This window comes from Zalophus californianus, chromosome 10 (genome assembly GCF_009762305.2).
Source record: "Zalophus californianus isolate mZalCal1 chromosome 10, mZalCal1.pri.v2, whole genome shotgun sequence".
NCBI classification, from domain to species: Eukaryota; Metazoa; Chordata; class Mammalia; order Carnivora; family Otariidae; genus Zalophus; species Zalophus californianus.
Window position 1 is genome coordinate 64,120,782 of NC_045604.1, and position 19,061 is coordinate 64,139,842.

General features: G+C 44.2%; 1 protein-coding gene across 2 annotated transcripts; it reads right to left on the reverse strand.

Annotated features, from left to right (window-relative positions):
• Positions 1-836: 836 nt before the first annotated feature.
• On the reverse strand, positions 837-11,015 carry HNRNPU (heterogeneous nuclear ribonucleoprotein U). 2 transcript variants are annotated; one of them, XM_035722361.1, is made up of 14 exons: positions 10,099-11,015; positions 9,109-9,220; positions 8,951-9,024; positions 6,762-6,901; positions 6,103-6,202; positions 5,575-5,687; positions 4,772-5,035; positions 4,336-4,455; positions 3,787-3,915; positions 3,530-3,698; positions 3,007-3,261; positions 2,516-2,700; positions 2,099-2,170; positions 837-1,679 (listed from the first exon to the last, which is right to left on the reverse strand). In XM_035722361.1, exons 1-14 carry the CDS (start codon positions 10,787-10,789, stop codon positions 1,626-1,628), a joined length of 2,478 nt encoding a protein of 825 aa, XP_035578254.1. In that variant the 5' UTR covers positions 10,790-11,015; the 3' UTR covers positions 837-1,625. The 2 variants fall into 2 exon arrangements, with proteins under 2 accessions (XP_035578254.1, XP_035578255.1); XM_035722362.1 differs by having other exon boundaries at positions 10,156-10,789.
• Positions 11,016-19,061: the final 8,046 nt, after the last annotated feature.

Consider the following 19,061-nt stretch of genomic DNA (forward strand, 5'->3'; position numbering starts at 1 on the left):
CACCAACAAAACACTAGACTGAAGTCGAGTTTTAGTTCTACAGTTTGACTCCTGATTCCTCACTTCACATCAGTGAGGGTCCTTTAAGATTAAGTGTTCTGTGCAAACCCAATAGAATTACAATTAGGGGATCTAATGTTGTCACATAGCTACGTTAAGTTAGCAGTGTTGTGCAGTAGTGAAATCAACGACTGGCTCGCATGATGGCTTCTAAAAGCATCTGTTCCCAGAGTTTCATGTATTAGATAGGTGCGTATAAGATACTCGGTTGAGGACAGCCATTAGCATTTGGTAAAGATGGTAAACGGAGTGTTAACTTCTCCCAGCCAGTACACCATTTCCCCTCATTAAAATGTTAAGTCATCTGGGGGGGAGGGGAAGGAAGAATTCAACTTTACTTCATAATTCAAAGTCAATTGTCAGTATACATTTAAGTTTTTAAAACCTAAATGTTCCAAGTACAGAGTAAAGAATAAGCTGTCCAGAAAGCACACACTTAATTTTCTCCTCTTGGGAGTTTTATAAAGGGATTTTGAACCTTGATGGCGAGAATCCCAAAACGAGAGTAAAATGAATTCTTTTTATTGCAAACAAACGTCTAAATTAATTTCTCCACCCACTTTCTTTAGAAAGAAAAAGAAATCAGCAGGCTAAGGAGATACCCATTCAAGAACTGACATGATTAAAAATTAAGATATAAATGGGTGACTCACAATGTCATTAGCTTACAAAGATGGTGGAGTAAACTACTACAAGCACACTAGTTATACAGTATTTTGTGGGAGAAGGGCATACAGACATAGCTAACTTCATATAGATCCCATTAGACAACTGGATTTACAACAAGTTTTTTTAATAAGAAATGGGCAAAGCCAGCTTTCTTTTCAGAATCAAAATGCAGAACAAATGGAAAAAGTATGGTATTGAACCTTCACAAGTTTGAGCCTCCACAAATAATGCAACCAAGTTTTACATTTTTAACAGCCCTTCTACATACACTCCATCTTCTCTATCTTGGTTCCAAGTTTTATCTTCATTCCCAATTATGCCAATTCCATTGTTTAAAAAAAGAAAAAGCCTTCCCAGTTATTGTCGGAAACTACTCTTGAAGCCTTCCCCCTCCACTACTCAGCAAACTACAGAGAGGATGGAGTGTACTATGAGCAGTACAGAGTCTTATGCAATTCATGAGGACTACTTAGTCCTTACATGAATCTGGTTGCTAACATTTCTATTATATTGTGACAATGACTCCCGACTGTTATCTCTGTGAGAAATGGGGGGAGTAAATTCTTAATAAAAGACACCAGGTACAAAGCAACATTTTACTTTTGTTGTGATAAAAAAAAAAGTCACATTTTACAGATAAAATGTAGAACCCTGAAATACTGACACATTCTCTTATCGTGCACAATGCTGAGGTTCTCTTACGATTCACTTTAAAACTGCAATTAAAAATGTACAAAAAAGAAAAGAAAAAAAAATCAACCCACAAAGCTTCTAAAAAAGGAACCCGCAGGCACTTCCTCTTGTGGAATGTTTAAAAAGTTAGCCTACTAAAGAAAACAGTCGACTTCTTGTGAAGGTTTTGGAGAAATATGTATCAGTTCGTTTTATTTGGGTATTCAATAATATCCTTGGTGATAATGCTGACTCCATGGCTTCTGACCCCAGAATTGCTGTAAGAGAAAATTTTTTTTTTAAAGAAAAAACATCAATAAGCCACTCAAACTGCTTTTAGGAAATGACAATCTAATTCAGAGTAATTGCTGGAAACAAATTTATACCTGTCATACCTCTGATTTCTACCAAACCAGATTTAGTTAGTATTAATATCCCATTATTATCAATAAACACATTACAAAAAGGAAACACATCATGACTTGGTTAGTTTATACAATTATCGCTAACAATAAAAAGAACCGTCTGTATTAAAGAGTATTTTATCATATAATGTTAAATTACAGCAAACTCCACCTATATTCACACCTTGCCCTGAACACTTATCAACACTCCAATCCCTGGACAAGTTTTTCAAGACTGCTTCTTAGGAACTTCAAATACAATTAGTGTCCATAGCACAGAAGAAGTTACTTACACCCTGCTGCCACTGGTTGTAGCCCTGAGATTGATTTTTGTAGCCGCGATTGTTTCCTCGTCCTCTGAAGTTCTGGGGAGGGGGTGAGAGAAAAAGCCATCTTTGAGAACTCAGCACAGCTTGTTAGGTTTGTACGTGGGGGGCAGCAGCACAGAAATGGGTCGGTTGCTAGAAACCAGGAAGCTCGGGGCACCCTCCACTGGTTTGTTCTCAGGTGTACCATTTATTTATCTAAGGCATCCCCTGACTCAACGCTAGTTCACCTGAAAATCACAGTTCAGTGGGCCTCATCCTCTCTTCTGTCACCGCGCCGCTTCTGATTCTTACTGAGGCTGGGGCCGAGGCCCTACTCCCCCCCCCCCCCCGGCCCAGACTGAGTCCCACAGTCAGCAGGCCTGGAGGGACTTCAATCCTCACCTGGTTGTAGTTCCCTCTGTTGGGCATCCCACCTCTGCTGTAGTTGCCTCTGTTGGAGTAGCCGCCTCGGCTGGGGAACACAGGGCCGCGAGGGTACGGGTAGCCAATGCCGCCGCTGCCCCCGCCGCCGCCACCTCTCTGGGGCATGTTGCCCCTCCGGTTATAGCCGCCGCGGTTCCCAGGAGCTACAAAGAGAACATTAGTTTAACAGCGTGTTCATGGGACCACAGGTTCCTCCGGACCAGTCCTGTATTGGAGGAAAAAAAGTCACTTTCGAAGACAAGCACAAAGTTTAATTTAACCACTCATATAACCTAGGTGTGTTTATCAAGTCACAACATTTTCAACCAGTTCCTAGGGCAGCAAGATCAACCCGAGTCGAACGTCCTAGGCCAAACTCCGCTAAACCACACGCAGACCCCAAACAACGAGACTCTCATCACTCGTTTCCACCCCGAAGCCAACAAGGCCCACACTCCAAGCCAACTTGCCTCCTCCTCGGAAGTTGCCACCACGCATGTTGAAGCCGCCACGGCCTCTGTGGCCGCCGCCTCTGTTGAACTGATTCTTGCCACTCTTATTTTTATTGCTCTTCTTTGAGCCAGTATTCTGTTTCTTTTCTGGCGGAAGCGCCTTTTTGCTTTCTTCCTTATATTGCTCCAGAAGTTTTTGGGCTTCCTCCTTCTGCAGTTCAACATAGGTTATTTCATCAAAGCACTCAGCTACCTCGGGCAGCGTGAAGTTTCCTACAAGGAATAAGAGATCAGATTAGCTTAAAATCCCAAGACTCCACAACCCTGAAGCCTAAACTCAAGTGGCTGTCGTTCTCTGAAACCACACTATGCTGTCTACTCCTGGTTTACTAACGTTTTCCTAGAAACAGAAATAAACACATTCATTTATATAGAGCACACGTGACTCTGTCACACAGTATTGCTGGCAGATGATGTTCATTCAAGTTCACAGACCTAAATCACGTAAGATTTAACACAGTAATAGAATTAAGTTCCATGCCTTTCATTTTGAGGACTGCATGTTCTGGTAGGTCTTTTCCCTCAACTTCTGCTTTCTTTTGTGTTCTTTGCTTGTAGTCTTCATCTTTCGGGCAAACTACAACAGCTTTTCGTTGGAAGCCTGCGAACAGGCACATTTTTCTCCTCTGGGCAGCAGCAGACACGTTTGTCTTGAAAACAAAGTTTACAAACCCAAATATTAGCTCCACACCAAACCCAACAATCCATTCCTTTTTCAACCTCCAAGCTCCAGCTTACCTGATCCAGAATGAAATTTCGCTTCTTACGGGCAGCAATCTCAATAAACTTTCCAAGACACTGGGGAGCTCTCTGCAACAGCGTGTTCAGTTTTCCAGTATCAGCCATCTGCTTCTTAAACCCTGCCACCTGTTTTAAAAAGTTAAAAAGGTCCTTTGAACTTGTAAGTGAAGCCTATTTTTTCTACTATCAGCTTAGATCTATGTGGAAACCAGACATTTGCTAATTTAAACACTGCCTTTCCTCATTATCATTATGAAAAGGGTCACTTTACCATGTAATAAGATCCTCTGCTATTCACTTCTTCTTTAGCTACTGAACGTTGATAGTTCAAAAAATCTTATAGAAAAAATAAAACCTAGCCACCGGGAGGCACTTTACCTTACACATAAAGGTAGTTTACCTTACGTCCTTCTACTTTAAGTACCCAATTTAACTTTGACAAATTCCTATCTCTAAAACACTAACAAAATGCATAAAGACAACTGGCAAAAGAATACTTCTGCTCTTTTTAAAATGCTGAGATCACACCCTAAATATGTTACTTACCATCATTTTATCCATTATGGTGTTTGTTCCAAGAATGTTGTATTTACCAGGATTCTCTGCTGCGTGTTTAGTAACCCAGGTCGTTTTCCCAGCTCCTGGCAAACCAATCATCATAACAACCTATAACGGAAAGGAATGGTATTTCACTATCACTAGAGACACCTAAGAACTCCTTACCCGTTTTTAAATGCACAAGAACCCAGTTTAGATCATATATATAAATTTTCATTGCCCTAAAAACAAAGGAATTTTTGGAAACTCAACACTCTACATAAAAGAACACAGCTAACTAAGAGAAAAACCACTGGCTGATAGCAATGGGCCTAGCAGAATGAAACAGAGCAATCATACAGATCTTCCAAATGTCATTTTTGCCAAACAAAAGTAATCTTCAAATGCCTAAAAAAACAAAAACAAAAACAAAAAAACCATTTACCTCACAATCTTTCTTCTCTTCAGGCCCCTTTGGTCCTCTAACTCGATCCTCTAAGGGGACATTCTGGATAAAAGTATAATCTTCCGGTATCGGAAAATATGGCTTTTCCTTCTGACCAAAATTAAATTCAACTGCACAGTTGTGGCAGAGAACATGCGGAAAGAGTGGCCTTCCAGCAAGAATTTCCTTACTGATTTTGAAGGCAATGCCAAGATCTTGCCCATTCTTTGCATAGGAGAGCTCTACTTCATCACTGTCAAAGTTCTGTTGAATCAGAAAAAAATTAACTGTTTTAATCTGCGTCCTATAAACTTTTTCTAAAAAAAACTTCTAAACTTCAAAATTTAAATGAGGAAGCTTATCCTATAGAAAGCATATTTAAGTTAAACGTTAAGGAGCTTTATAACAGTTATAAAGAATGAAACGCATGTATCTAGAAGCAGAAACAATGCCACCTTAACAGACTAGATTTTCAGGTCAACTTCATGTTAAGTAGTTTTCAGTCAAGACGGTTAATATTGAAGGCTAACACTGATACACCTTTAAAAAAAATTCCTAGCTGGGGGCGCCTGGGTAGCTCAGTCGGTTCCGCATCTGCCTTTGGCTCAGGTCACAATCCCAGGGTCCTGGGATCAAAGTCTTGTATCGGCCCCCTGGCTCAGCAGGGAGCCTGCTTCTCCCCTCTCCCTCTGCCTGCCTATCTGCCTACTTGTGATCACTGGCTCTGTCAAATAAATAAAATCTTAAAAAAAAAAAAAAAATCCTAATAATTTCACTTATACACAGAAATTTAGCCGACTTACCGCAAAACATGTAATCACATCATTTTCATCAAATTTCTCTCCATAATCTTCAGTCTCACAGTTGCATGTTTTTATTCCTTTAAGAGAATACCCATAAGAAAATTCTTCTTCACCTAAGAAAATAATTAACTTTCATGAAATCGATTGTTTGAAACAGTCCAATGACCCACATATTTTAACATTCAAGATAGAGTGAATCAAGAGAAATGAGCATATAATTTAACATTCTTCCACTTACACTTTATCTAGATGAAAAAAATTAATGAGCCAGGCGGGTTATGTAACTATTTGAAAAACTTCATTACCATGGGATAGTGACTTTTAACCCACTGATCATAAAACAAGTAATCGTAAAGGAAAAAAACCTGAAAGTCAGCTACCTACTACAAGCTACTAGTATCGTTCATGTCTAAAATACTAACAAAATGGATTAAAAACAAGCAGAAGGTTTAGAATGCCTTGGGAGTCTAACTACTAAATCAGACCCTAAACACACATCAGCACATACTACTCAAATGGGAACTTTACCAAGCAACATTCCACTTGTGGTTAGTGACCAGCCAATCCGAACTTCATGTATGTCAATGTCTTTTGTATATAAATGCCTTACTGGGATCTTCTCTGTAACCTGGAAATCAAATCATAAATTATTACGAGAAAGATAAACCTTTCATCTGGGTAGTGGGCTAATTCTTCTCTAGTTACTAATACAAAGACACCCAATTCTACCCCACCATCTATCCCCTACATTTACAAGAACTTTAAAAACTGACAGAGGAGTTTGGAACCTGGAACTAAAAAAGTTCAAGTCAAGTCCTTGGTTGACTCACATTTAAAAGAACAGCTAATGTTTTAAAAATTACAGATTCTCGACTCAAATCCAATTAAAATATACATTCAACATGTTTTACTCTGGAACAAAACTTGAAGCCTAACCAAACTATTTTTTAAACCCTTCGTGAGCCTTTCAAGTGCCTAATAAAAAAGGAGCACCCCAAATAAAAACAGGCTGACTCTACAACACAAATTTCTGATGTTAACAGATACGGTTAACTGTTATAAAACAGGTTTTCCAAGCCCCTCTTCTAATCCACAGAAGCTTCAAAGATAAATTCCACTGACATCTTTGTCAGGCAAATGGAAACTCACAAAGGTTCTTAAAAAAATAATCACAAAACTGCATTTACCTTCATCTCAAAACAGACTTTGCCTTTTGACACACCATAAGATGCCCTTCCTCCAGCCCAAAGAAAAGCAAAACTCTCCATAGTGAGGGAAGAAGCACTGAGGCGGTCTCTTGATATTTTAAAATGTAGATCACAATTATCTGCAATTATATCAAATACCATATTATTTCTTTTGACATCCAATGTAAATACATCTGCTACATAGACAAAACCTGGTTATTACATTCTTGCATAGTTCTAAAGCTGCATGGAACACACGGCTTCTACAGATCATGCTGCGTTCTGATCTTCACTTTATTAAGCCCCACTCCCACCAAGTCACTCTCACCAAATTATGAACCGAAGAGTAAACTGCCTACAAAACCAAAAACATCAAGGTTTAATGTGTATTTTAAGTATATAAAATAATCAAGACAATGTGACAGGGATACATACCTGCTCTGCTCTTTACCTTGATTTAGAGGCAAGCAGTAGAGGATAGCAGGAAATCAAAGTGAAGCATGCCAGAACCAGGTAGAATTTACCAGTGCCACAAAAAAAACTGAAGGGAGGCCATGACCACATATTTTAAAATACAGGAGTATGAGCTGTTGATCCTGCACTTTGTAATTTTACAGGAGCTCTAGATCCTAAATTCTTTCTCAAACTTGTGAGGAAGGCAGCCTCAACCTAGCAAAGTGCAAACCTGGTTGTCTAACACTGTTAGTATTACAGTATTTTAAGTCCCTTTTCCCCAGGCTTGCCAGTTGGTCAGTAACAATGGAGGATTATCCACTCCCCGGATTACCCAAATCCGAAAGGTCTTTAACCTAGCTGCCTTTGGGTCAGTGGCTCATTAGCATGCACCCTCTTTGTGTTCTCACCTCAAATTAAAAAGCTGTTTTCTTAAATTTTTATTGATGAAAGGAAATTAAATTTACAGTTTGGAATTCTCCTTCAATGAGGCTTTACTCTCAAAATTCCTATCACTGATAGAATTTTCGATTCAACAACTGTGTTTGAACCCAATATAGATAGCAATACATGAGTTGACGTTCCTAGGTAATCAGCTAAAAGCCCATCTACTTTGAATAAGTGTTAACTTCTGGAATCATTATTTCACTACCTTGCCAATTCCGACTTAGTTTGTATTTAAACAACCGAACTATTTAAAATAAAATTCTCAAGTTAACTATTTTTCCACATGCAGTTTTTTTCTTTTAAAAGACTCCCTTAGCTCAACTACCTGTAAAGAATATTTAATAAGAAATAAAAGTTAACATTTACAGTCTCACAAACCTAATTACAAGTAATTTGAATCCAAAAACGTAGGAATCTAAACTTTTAACTCCCTAGATCTATGGCCGGTTCACACCTTACCACCCTACTTTTCAAGCAATTATTTCTACACTTTGTTCTATTTATCAAAGTGAAAAAACTGTGCATTCTGATCAAATACTAAATTAACAAAATGTTTTTATACAAAACCACACATCTGACAGCCAAGGCCCATTTAGAGGTTTACAACACTTCCTCATACTCAATTGCAACCCAACTGGGTAAAGTAGCAGTGTTTACAGCGCTGCCATTGATACCATTCGCTGCTGAAGAAAGCTAGTAGCCCAGTGATAGCCCACTGCTGCTGCCCCAGGTCTTTGGAAGAAATCAACTTATGTTAAAGCAGCAGCTACTGAACTGGAATTGAGAACAAAAGAGCAGTTATTGAAAAAGTAATATTACAATCTTTTAGAATAGGGAATATACTTGTGTGCTAATGGGAAAAGTCATTAATACATATTAACTAGCCCAAATAGCTCACTTAATTCTATCAAAAAAATGAAATTACTTTATTGTAGGAGCCTATAAGGACAAATTACAGGTAATCTTACAAGTTTCCCTTAGCTGACTAAACCCAAAATTGGCATTAATTTTACATTTTCTACAAATGCGAACTTTCTAGTCATAAAAAATACCACCAAACTGCTGGAGCCTGTAAAATTATCAATCCGACACAACGGATGCTATGCTAAACACTTAAGCTACCAGAATCTGAATTCAACTCATCGTCTCCCTGCTTTTACGAGAAACAGTTTACGCTAAGTTTTCTGCATTTAAGTTCAGCACACTGCGTTAAGTTCTCTAACATTTTGGAACCAAAATCGCCACATTCAGTAACTGGGGGAGGAAAGGGAAGAAACAGCTTCACTTACAAGTATCAAGACAAACCACTGTGTCATCGAAGTGCTCATCTTCTTCTTCAACAGGTGGCTGAGGAGATTTGGCTCTGAAAGACAGAATTGTCTCCTGATTCAGCTTTTCCTACCCAGGAAAGAACGGGGACGGGTAAAACTAGATCGGCATCCTCTACCTGCTATACTTGTTCTCTTCAATGTACTCAAAATATCCACGGCCATGATCTTCTCGAGGTCTTTTCACCCCTCTCTTTTTATCTCCGCCTTTCTGCTCTGTTTTGCCGTCTCCTATAACACACAACACCCCTAACATAAGGGGCCAAGCCGCGACCCAACGGGGGGGGGAATCCCCCTCCTGTTTGTGGACGCAAGAAGCCCGACTCTCCCGTTCTTTTTTGTAAGCGTTTTCAATCGACGAATCCAACGCGAATTCAAAGAACAATCAACTTGGAACCGGCCTGGAGTTAGTGACGCACTCCAAAGACATTCCTAATTTTGCCAGCCTACTCGAAGGTTCGAGAAAGCTCCTGGAGACCAGCGCGGCGCAGGCCCCGAGCCCACGTGTATCCCGAAGAGAGTTCAGGAAGGGGGGAGGGGCCGGGCCGGCCCGCGCGCCCTCCCCGCCCCTCCCCCACCCGGGCCCGCGTTCCCCGCGGCCGCATTGTACTGATCTTCCGCCCCGCTCTCCCCGCCCGGCCCCTCCCGCCGGAAGTGACGTCACGCCGAGCCCCTGGGCTCCTTGCACAATACCGCGGCCCAGCGCCGCCAAAGCGCGCCCGCCCCGGGCCCGAGGGCCTCTCCCCTCCCCCCGAGACATGTGCCCGCACCGCGCGCACGCAGCGCGGCGGCGCCACCGCGAGCCGACGGGGCTCCCGCCCGCCGCCCGCCCGCGGCTCCTCCCCCTCCAGCGGCAGCTGCAGCTCCCCCCCGGCTCTCCAGCCACATAATGGAGGCGCCGCCGCCACCGTCGCACACGCCGAGCCCGAGGCCGCCGAGGCCTCAGAGGGCGGGCGGGATTCCCCCGCGCCCCTCCCCCCTCCCGTGCCTCCCCCGCGGCGGCCCCCGCCCGGGGCTCCCTCCCCCCGGCGGGGCTCCGGCAGGCCTGGGGCACGGTCCCCACCCCGCGCGGGCCTCCCGCCGCGCGCAACGTACAACGCAGCACTCACCCGCCGCCGGAGCCCCGGGGCGACCGCCGCCTCCGCCGCCTTCCGCCTTCTTCTTACCTCCCGCCTGCTGCTGGCCCTGCCTCGCCCCGGGCGGCGCCACCGTCACCGCGAACAGCGAGGTGGGGCCGCTGCTCTTCCCCGCGGCCTCCTTGGCGGCCCCGCGCTGCTGTGGGGGCTGTTGCTGCGGCGTCGCCGGCGGTTGAGGCTGCTGCTCCCCGTGCCCGTTCTCGTCGCCCGCGCCTTCCTCCTCGTCACCGAGCTCATCCTCCCCTTCCTGGAAGCCCTGATCGTCGCCGTTCTCGTCTTCCGAGGCGGCCTCCTCCTCCTCCATCGGGCCCGCGTCGGCCGCCCCCGCGGCCCCGTTCTCCTCCCCTAGCTCCATCTGGTCGCCATCCAGGGCGGCGATCCCTTCCTCCTCCTCTTCCTCCTCTTCCTCTTCCTCGTCGCCGCCGGCCGCGGCCTCCTGCTCGAGGCCTGCTCCCGAGCGCCCGGCGGAATCCCCGCCCAGGTCTAGGCTGCCGTTCCCGGGCTCCATGGCGGGGCGGCCCCCGGCCTCCTCGTCGTCCAGCGCGGCCTGGAGTCGCTCCATGAGCTCGGCCTTGAGGCCCTTGTCGGAAAGGCGCCGCTTCTTGAGCTCCTCTTTCAGCTCCGAGACCTTCAGCTTTTTTACATTAACAGGCGAGGAACTCATGGTGAGGGCCCCGATTCACCGCTAGGCGCTGGCTCAAACTCGGCTCCGCTCACTCGGCCACTGGTGGCGGCTGCTGCGGCTGCTCCTCGGCCCGGGCGGCGGCTGCGGCTGCGGCTGGAGGTGGGTTCGTGCTGCAGAGCGGACCCGCCTGGTGTCGAACGGCGCCAATTCCTTTCACCGAGTTCGCGAGGGAGACGCGGAGACTCGCCTGGCGCGAGCGAGCACGCAACGTCCTCTCGCAGGGGCGGCGCCGCGCACGTAATATAGCCGCCCCGCCCCCTGCCCTGACGGGAGCGCTGCGCAGGAGGAAAGCCGGAGCGCGCCCGCGCCCCGCCCCGCCCATTACCGTACTTCCCTCCCCGCCCCCACGCCGAACCCGCCGAGAGCGCGGCGCAGGCCGCGCAGTGCGCTTCCAATTGGGACCGAGCAAATGGAGGAGAAGGAAACCGCCTTTCAGTTAAACCGATCCACTGCAGCCTCTGTTGGTTTTCCCAGTTCTCTGGTGGCAGCACTCGGCTTGCTCTTTGCCTCTCCATCCTGGAGGCCGGATTCACCCAGGGGCGTGCAGGCCTCGACTTAGCATGTTCCACTCGAGCCCTCCACCTTTTCTTCCATCTTAGATTTGCCTTCTTATCTCTCTCTCCAGCTATTTGTTTAAAACTCCTTGAAATCTTATTTCCGTGTTGATTTGTGCGGCACAAATTGGCAGTTACTGTACGCGAGGGGGTTTCTTCCACTTCATATTTGGTTTAATTTTCCTAAGTCCTGCCTTGCGCACTGGATTTTAAGTTCGGGAAGGGCGAGGGCAGAGCATCTCTTTTGTCTCTTCCCCGACCCCTGATGCAGGGCTGGCTTTGGGAGCGTGATCCTCTCCACTCCATGCTGCAAAGACGTGCTGGGCAAGCCTCCTCGGGGCCGCTGCTCTCATGCCGCTGAGAGCCAAAGAAGTTAAATAAGCATCAGAATGTTCCTTCTGAGTTTACCTACCCAGAGAGACAGACCTCTGCAAGATTAATGCCGTCCAATTTAGGACTTGGCCATCCAGTCAGGACGTCCCAATACCTAACAATGAGACCCCAGCCAGATCATACACTCTGCTTCTGCTCCTAATCCCGTAGAAATACTCCTGAATAAATCATGCTGAAACTAATAAAAGCTCATGACAAAGGGCTGGGATTTTGTTAAAAAAAAAAAAAAAAATCACTCTTGAAATCTGTTATTTTGGCATATTTTAATAGAAGTTTAATTTTTCTCTTTGCTAAATAAAAGGCGTGCTCTTGAGGTTTTGCACAGGGATGCCAGAATTTAGATTTGTGATAGAGGGGAACATCTTAAACCCCAGAATATCTGCACAGTGACTAGCCAGTGTTCCAGTATCTCTGACTAAGGAGGTCAGTTTTACCCACTACTTGGTGCTTCATAGCTGGCACAGTAACGCTACCCCAATGTTAATTTGAAATTGGAACAATATGAACACTGTCCCATAGGCTAGTGTGATTTAACCGATTAATAAATTTCATTTTTAAAGTTTCTCCTCCATAGCTTTTTAAGAAGCATGTGTTTTACCATGCAGTCATTATAAAGATGAAATATTAACATTTGTGAAATGATTAGAGTTTAAGTGAATAGACTCTGTACAGTACTGGTAATTCTCAGTTAAAGTTAGTGGCGGTAGAAGGCACCCAAAATAGGAACTTCGAAGTAGTGCTAAAAACTCATTTAGTCTTTGGTTATCATGTCCTTGGAGCTTATAAACTACTCACAAACTGGAGTTTTGAATTATTTGGGAAGAATGGGAAGAGAGCTACCGGGGGCTTACATGTTCACAAACTGGATAATCAATCCCTTCATGAATCAATTTTAAATGTAGTTAGTACAATGGCCCTTTAAGGTTTATAAGCGTCCTTAGATAGTTTCACATTTTTAAATCTTAGTGATATTAAAAACATTTCCATTTAATTGGAAGTAAATAAACTATGAAAGTTTATATGTCTATCAATTTATAATAATTGTTCTTGGTATGTTAAGTCAGTTGTAACAAGCATGAAATATAAGAGTAGATGGACATGAAAAGTTCCGTGGCTTTATCTCCAAGAGCTTCATAGACTTTTAGAGCTCTTTAGAGCTGAGAGGTCTGCCCATTTTACAGCCTGGGAGGCTGAGGGACCCCTTCCCACCCCAGCGCTCCTTCATTACACTGGGCCTTCTTAGACAACATTTGAAAGAAAAACAACTTTTGCAAATGGTCGGAGCCCTCTCATTACTGTTTGTCCTTTTTACAAACAGGTGAAATCTGCAATTCAATATTTTACTACTTTCAGGTACAAATAGCCACGTTACTTATTGTTTTACACTTCTAATGTCATGACTGTCCTGTTCTGCCCGAGACCAATAAAAGTACAAATCACTTCCCCTAAATCACTGAGGGACTTAGAAGAATCTTGACATTCCCCCTTTTTGAAATCCTAGTGACTACGAAGAATACAGAGTGGAAGAGGGACAAATGAAGTCTCAATCGCAAGAAGTGATTAGTCGATGACATGCGGGTCACAGATCGATGGCAAAGTTAGGATGCTCAGAATATACAGCTTACATTTTTAGGTTGATGCAAAGGCACATACCTATACACTGTAGTTTGCCACACAGTTCACTCAGCAAATATTTTTAAGCACCTACTCTAAAGCAGGCAGTGGTCTACTAGGAACACAGCGGCAAACTGTGTAACTATGCCTTCACTCTCCCAGGGAGAGTTGGGCGGTAAAAAAAATCAAGGTGGTAACAAGTCCTACAGGGACATGCAAATCAGGAGAACAGCACTGAATGCTGATATGGGGGTGAGTTTTTCAGCTGTAAATGGGGTGGGGGGTGTCAGGAAAGCCTAAGAAATAAGGTAACAGCAAGTATCTATAAGAGGCGGAGGAAAAGAACAGCAAATCTAGAAAACTGAGGAAAAGGACAGGAAGTGAGATCAGGGAGCCGAGAGAGTCGGCGCCCAATTGATCCATTTATCTACTTAACAAATATTTACTGAACACCTGCTAGGTACCAGTACTATATACCATGTGCAGGGAAAACAGACCTGACTGACACAGGCCCAGGCCTCTGGGAGCTTGCAGTTTGGAGATAACCCGGATGCCAGCTAGCTAGGGTGCACTCACGAGTACAGCTGCGTGGGGGAGCAGCCATCCTTACCGTCTGCTGAGCCGCTATCCATAGGGTTCCCATGGTGTAGGTCTGTACACACGCTTGCCCACCCACCGACATTCACACATGCGAAAACAAAACCAAACCAAGCCTCACATACACACTTAAGAAGCCAGTGGTATGACATTTGCCAGTAAACAGTAATTAGCTAAGATTATCTTATATTCATTATCCTATATACAGAGCCGCCTAGCATTTGCAGGCTTCTGCCGGCTGATATTTAAGTCTTCCACTGAACATTTTCGGGCGTTTAGAAGGAAAAAAAAAAATCAAACTTAAAGTGCCTCCAGCACTGTCCTAATTGCCTGGACGCTGTGTATATATACTCTTTCCTTCCTTTCCCTGCTTTCGCTTTGTTCCACCCAGGCACACTTTAGATGGGTTGTTTCTTAAGTGTGCTGTGTTTCCGGGCACCTGGGTGGGTCAGTCCATTAAGCATCTGCCTTCGGCTCAGGTCATGATCCTGGGGTTCTGGGATCATGATCCCGGGGTTCTGGGATAGAGCGCCATGTCAGGCTCCCTGCTCAGCGGAGAGTCTGCTTCTCCCTCTACCCTTCCCCCTGCTTGTGCTCCTGCTCGCTCACTCTCTCAAAAATAAATAAATAAAATCTTAAAAAAAATTTTTTTTTAAAAAGTCTGCTGTGTTTGTCCAGATTCATTTATTTGGGATAGGATCTGCCAGTGACTGAGCGAGTACCTGCTAGGTACCCGCCACTGCACTAGGCATTTTATACCCAATATTTCTAATCCCCACAGCAATCCCACAAGGTAGGAATTATTAGTTTCAATTTATAGATATGGAAACTGAGCATCGGAGAGGTTAAAGAACTTGGCCAAGTTGATAAGCAGCAAGGCTGAGATATCAAATCAGGGCTGCCTGACCCCCCGGTCCAAGCACCTTCTCCTGCACCAACTGGATGCATTAGGGTTTCGAAGTCAAAGCTGACATGCTGTGTGGCAGCGAGATTCAACAGTATGTAGTGTGGGAGAAAGAGACAAAGCAATGATTACATTACAGGGGTAATTTGTGCCATGATAGAGGTGTGTATTCAGTTCGGGGTACGGAGCAAAGGCCCCTATTTAAAGTGCACCACCTATGGCCTGTGGGAATGGGACCCAGGGTCGCCAGGCTTTCCCATTTCGTAAGGGAAGTGGGAAACCTTCACTTTTATGTGACATCTCCTGAATTTTAGAGGCGGCCGACACTACGCCAGCCAAAAACCAGACACAAAAACGTGTCTTTGGCCAACTGTTGGTAAGCCCGGGGCTAGAGGGTCATGGAGAGGTCATGGGCAGGAAGACCAGTTAGGAGGCCATTTGGAGGCATGAAGTCCACTGGACCCAGGTCAGATGCATCCCTTTCAAGACACCCCAGGGGATGTTCCTTTGGACTCTGACACCAGCACCCAGGCTTGGCAAATATGACCATTTGGGTTAATTTTCTAAACAGCCCCACCATTAGAATGGACAGAAAATATTTGGGGGAGTGGGCACAGTCTTTACTAGGGGAGAACCGCTGTGCAGGACCTAGTTTTTTGGGCATTTTGGACACCTGTACATGAAGGCACTCAGCCCTCAGCCAGCTTCTTCCCTCCCCATCAGCAAAGTGGCCGCATACAGACTACAAGACATGTGAATCAAGTCATAGAATCAAAGTGGTCCTTAGCAATGTGGAAGGCCTGGGGACTTGTTCCCATTTCCCTCCTCACTTCTATCCCATTGGGCCAGGGGGAAACTGAGTGCCAAGGAGTGTTCTGAAGTGGACAGGGGCACAAAGGGGCATCTGTAACCCAAGCAGAGGTGATGTATGGAAGGAAGGATGGCAGCCCTGACTGGTGGGCCTCAGTTGTCAAGAGTGAGCCCTGTTAATTCAGTAAAGTGGCAGCATATAAAATCAATCCACAGGAATCAGCGGCATTTCTATGCACCAACAACAAGACAGAAGAAAGAGAAATTAAGGAGTCGATCCCATTTACAATTGCAACCAACCATAAGACACCTAGGAATAAATCTAACCAAAGAGGCAAAGAATCTGTACTCAGAAGACTATAGAATACTCATGAAAGAAATTGAGGAAGACACACAGAAATGGAAAAACGTTCCATGCTCATGGATTGGAAGAACAAATATTATGAAAATGTCTATGCTACCTAGAGCAATCTACACATTTAATGCAATCCCTATCAAAATACCATCAGCTTTTTTCAAAGAAATGGAACAAATCATCCTAAAATTTGTGTGGAACCAGAAAAGACCCCGAATAGCCAGAGGAATGTTGAAAAAGAAAAACAAAGCTGGTGGCATCACAAATCTGGACTTCGAGCTCTATTACAAAGCTGTAATCATCAAGACAGTATGGTACTGGCACAAAAACAGACACATAGATCAATGGAACAGAATAGAGAGCCCAGAAATGGACCCTCAACTCTGTGGTCAACTAATCTTTGACAAAGCAGGAAAGAATGTCCAATGGGAAAAAAGTCTCTTCAACAAATGGTGTTGGGAAAATTGGACAGCCACATGCAGAAGAATGAAACTGGACCATTTTCTTATACCACATGCAAAAATAGACTCAAAATGGATGAAAGACCTAAATGTGAGACAGGAATCCATCAAAATCCTTGAGGAGAACACAAGCAGCAATCTCTTCGACCTCAGCCACAGCAACTTCTTCCTAGACACATTGCCAAAGGCAAGGGAAGCAAGAGCAAAAATGAACTGTTGGGACTTCATCAAGATAAAAAGCTTTTGCACAGCAAAGGAAACAGTCAACAAAACCGAAGACAACTGACAGAATGGGAGAAGATATTTGCAAATGACATATCAGACATATCAGGCTAGTATCCAAAATCTATAAAGAACTTCTTAAACTCAACACCCAAAAAACAAATAATCCAATCAAGAAATGGGCAGAAGACATGAACAGACATTTCTGCAAAGAAGATATCCAAATGGCCAAAAGACACATGAAAAGTGTTCAACATCACTGGGCATCAACATCACACAGGGAAATACAAATCAAAACCTCAGTGAGATACCACCTCACACCCGTCAGAATGGCTAAAATTAACAAGTCAGGAAACGACAGATGTTGGCGGGGATGCAGAGAAAGGAGAACCCTCCTACACTGTTGGTGGGAATGCAAGCTGGTGCAGCCATTCTGGAAAACAGTATGGAGGTTCCTCAAAAAGTTGAAAATAGAGCTACCCTACAACCCAGCAATTGCACTACTGGGTATTTACCCCAAAGATACAAATGTTGTGATCTGGTGGGGTACGTGCACCCCAATGTTTATAGCAGCAGTGTCCACAAGAGCCAAACTATGGAAAGAGCCTAGATGTCCATCAACAGATGAATGGATAAAGAAAATGTGGTATATATGTACGAATGGAATATTATGCAGCCAACAAAAAAAACCCCAAAATCTTGCCATTTGTGACCCGTGGATGGAACTAGAGGGTATTTTGCTAAGCGAAATAAGTCAATCAGAGAAAGACAAGTATCATATGATCTCACTGATATGAGGAATTTAAGAAAAAGACAGAAGATCACAGGGGAAGGGAGGAAAAAATGAGACAAAGACGAAACCAGAGAGGGAGACAAATTATAAGAGACTCTTAATCTCAGGAAACAAACTGAGGGTTGCTGGAGTGGTGGGGGGTGGGAGGGATGGGGTGGCTGGGTGATAGACATTGGGGAGGGTATGTGCTATGGTGAGCGCTGTAAATTGTGTAAGACTGATGAATCACAGACCTGTACCCCTGAAACAAATAATACATTATATGTTAAATAAAAAAAAGACGAAGAAGAAGAAGATAGCAGGAAAGGAAAAATGAAGGGGGGGAAATCGGAAGGGGAGACGAACCATGAGAGACTGTGGATTCTGAGAAACAAACTGAGAGCTTTAGAGAGGATGGATTAGCCTGGTGATGGGTGTTAAGGAGGACACATATTGCATGGAGCACTGGGTGTTATATGCAAACAATGAATCATGGAACATTACATCAAAAACTAATGATGTAATGTATGGTGACTAACATAACATAATAAAATAGAATGAATAATAAAAAAAAAAGAGTGAGCCCTGTTACAGGACCACATGGAGCGAGGGACAGACAGAATGTATGCATGACGATCTGCAACTTCTCTGTCGTCTCCCCAAGTCATTGCCCAGTTGCACCATCTCTTAATTACTTCTCATATAATGTGCATAATCAGGGTGTCATTATGTCATCCTCACAGCGATTCTGAGCTTGTGTGAGGCTAGGCCTTGCTTATTCTACTCTGTTTTAAGATTCAGTTCGGGTGTTGCCTCCTCCAAGAAGACCTTCCTGATTGCCCTCACCCCAGCCTCCCTTGCTCTTTACTGCACTATGTATGCCTCCTCCAAGCTTCCAGAACCTCTGATGTCATTCTTGCCTAATGGTTTTATAATGATCATTTTCTGTGTCTGTCTCCCACTGACTGACCTTCTCAAGGGGTCTCTGCCGTATGTCTACTTCATCTTCTGTTCTTAGCCTAGCCTGAGAGGTAAGCATTCAGGACAGGTGATGTGTGGAATCAGTGAACCTTTGCAGATCCACATTGCTCAGCAAGTGGCTCTATCCCTTACCGGCCAGACACAAAAACGTGTCTTTGGCCAACTTTCAGTTGTTTCTCCCTCTCTCAACTTCAGTCTCTTAACCTGTAAAATGATCAGGTCCTATTTTCCCCTGAGGGGTAAGAATCACATATGTGAAAACGCTAAACTATAAAATGCTATACAAATGCATGGTATTTGTATAATGATTACTTATCAAACAGACTTTGGGGGAAAGTTTTTGTTTACCAATCTCAATCTGAAATTGAGTAGTAACAGTGTTTATTGAAAGACTTTACAATTTAGTTTGATAGCCCTGGGAGTAAGAGAGCTATGACTGTCTGGGTTGGTAAGCTCCACCCCTTTTGATTGGGAGTCAACACCAGGCGAGGCTGACCCTTCTTCTAGAGCTGCAAAGTCACATTTAAAGATTGTATTTATTTATTAGTCAGAGAGAGAGAACACGTGAGCACACACAAGTAGGGGGAG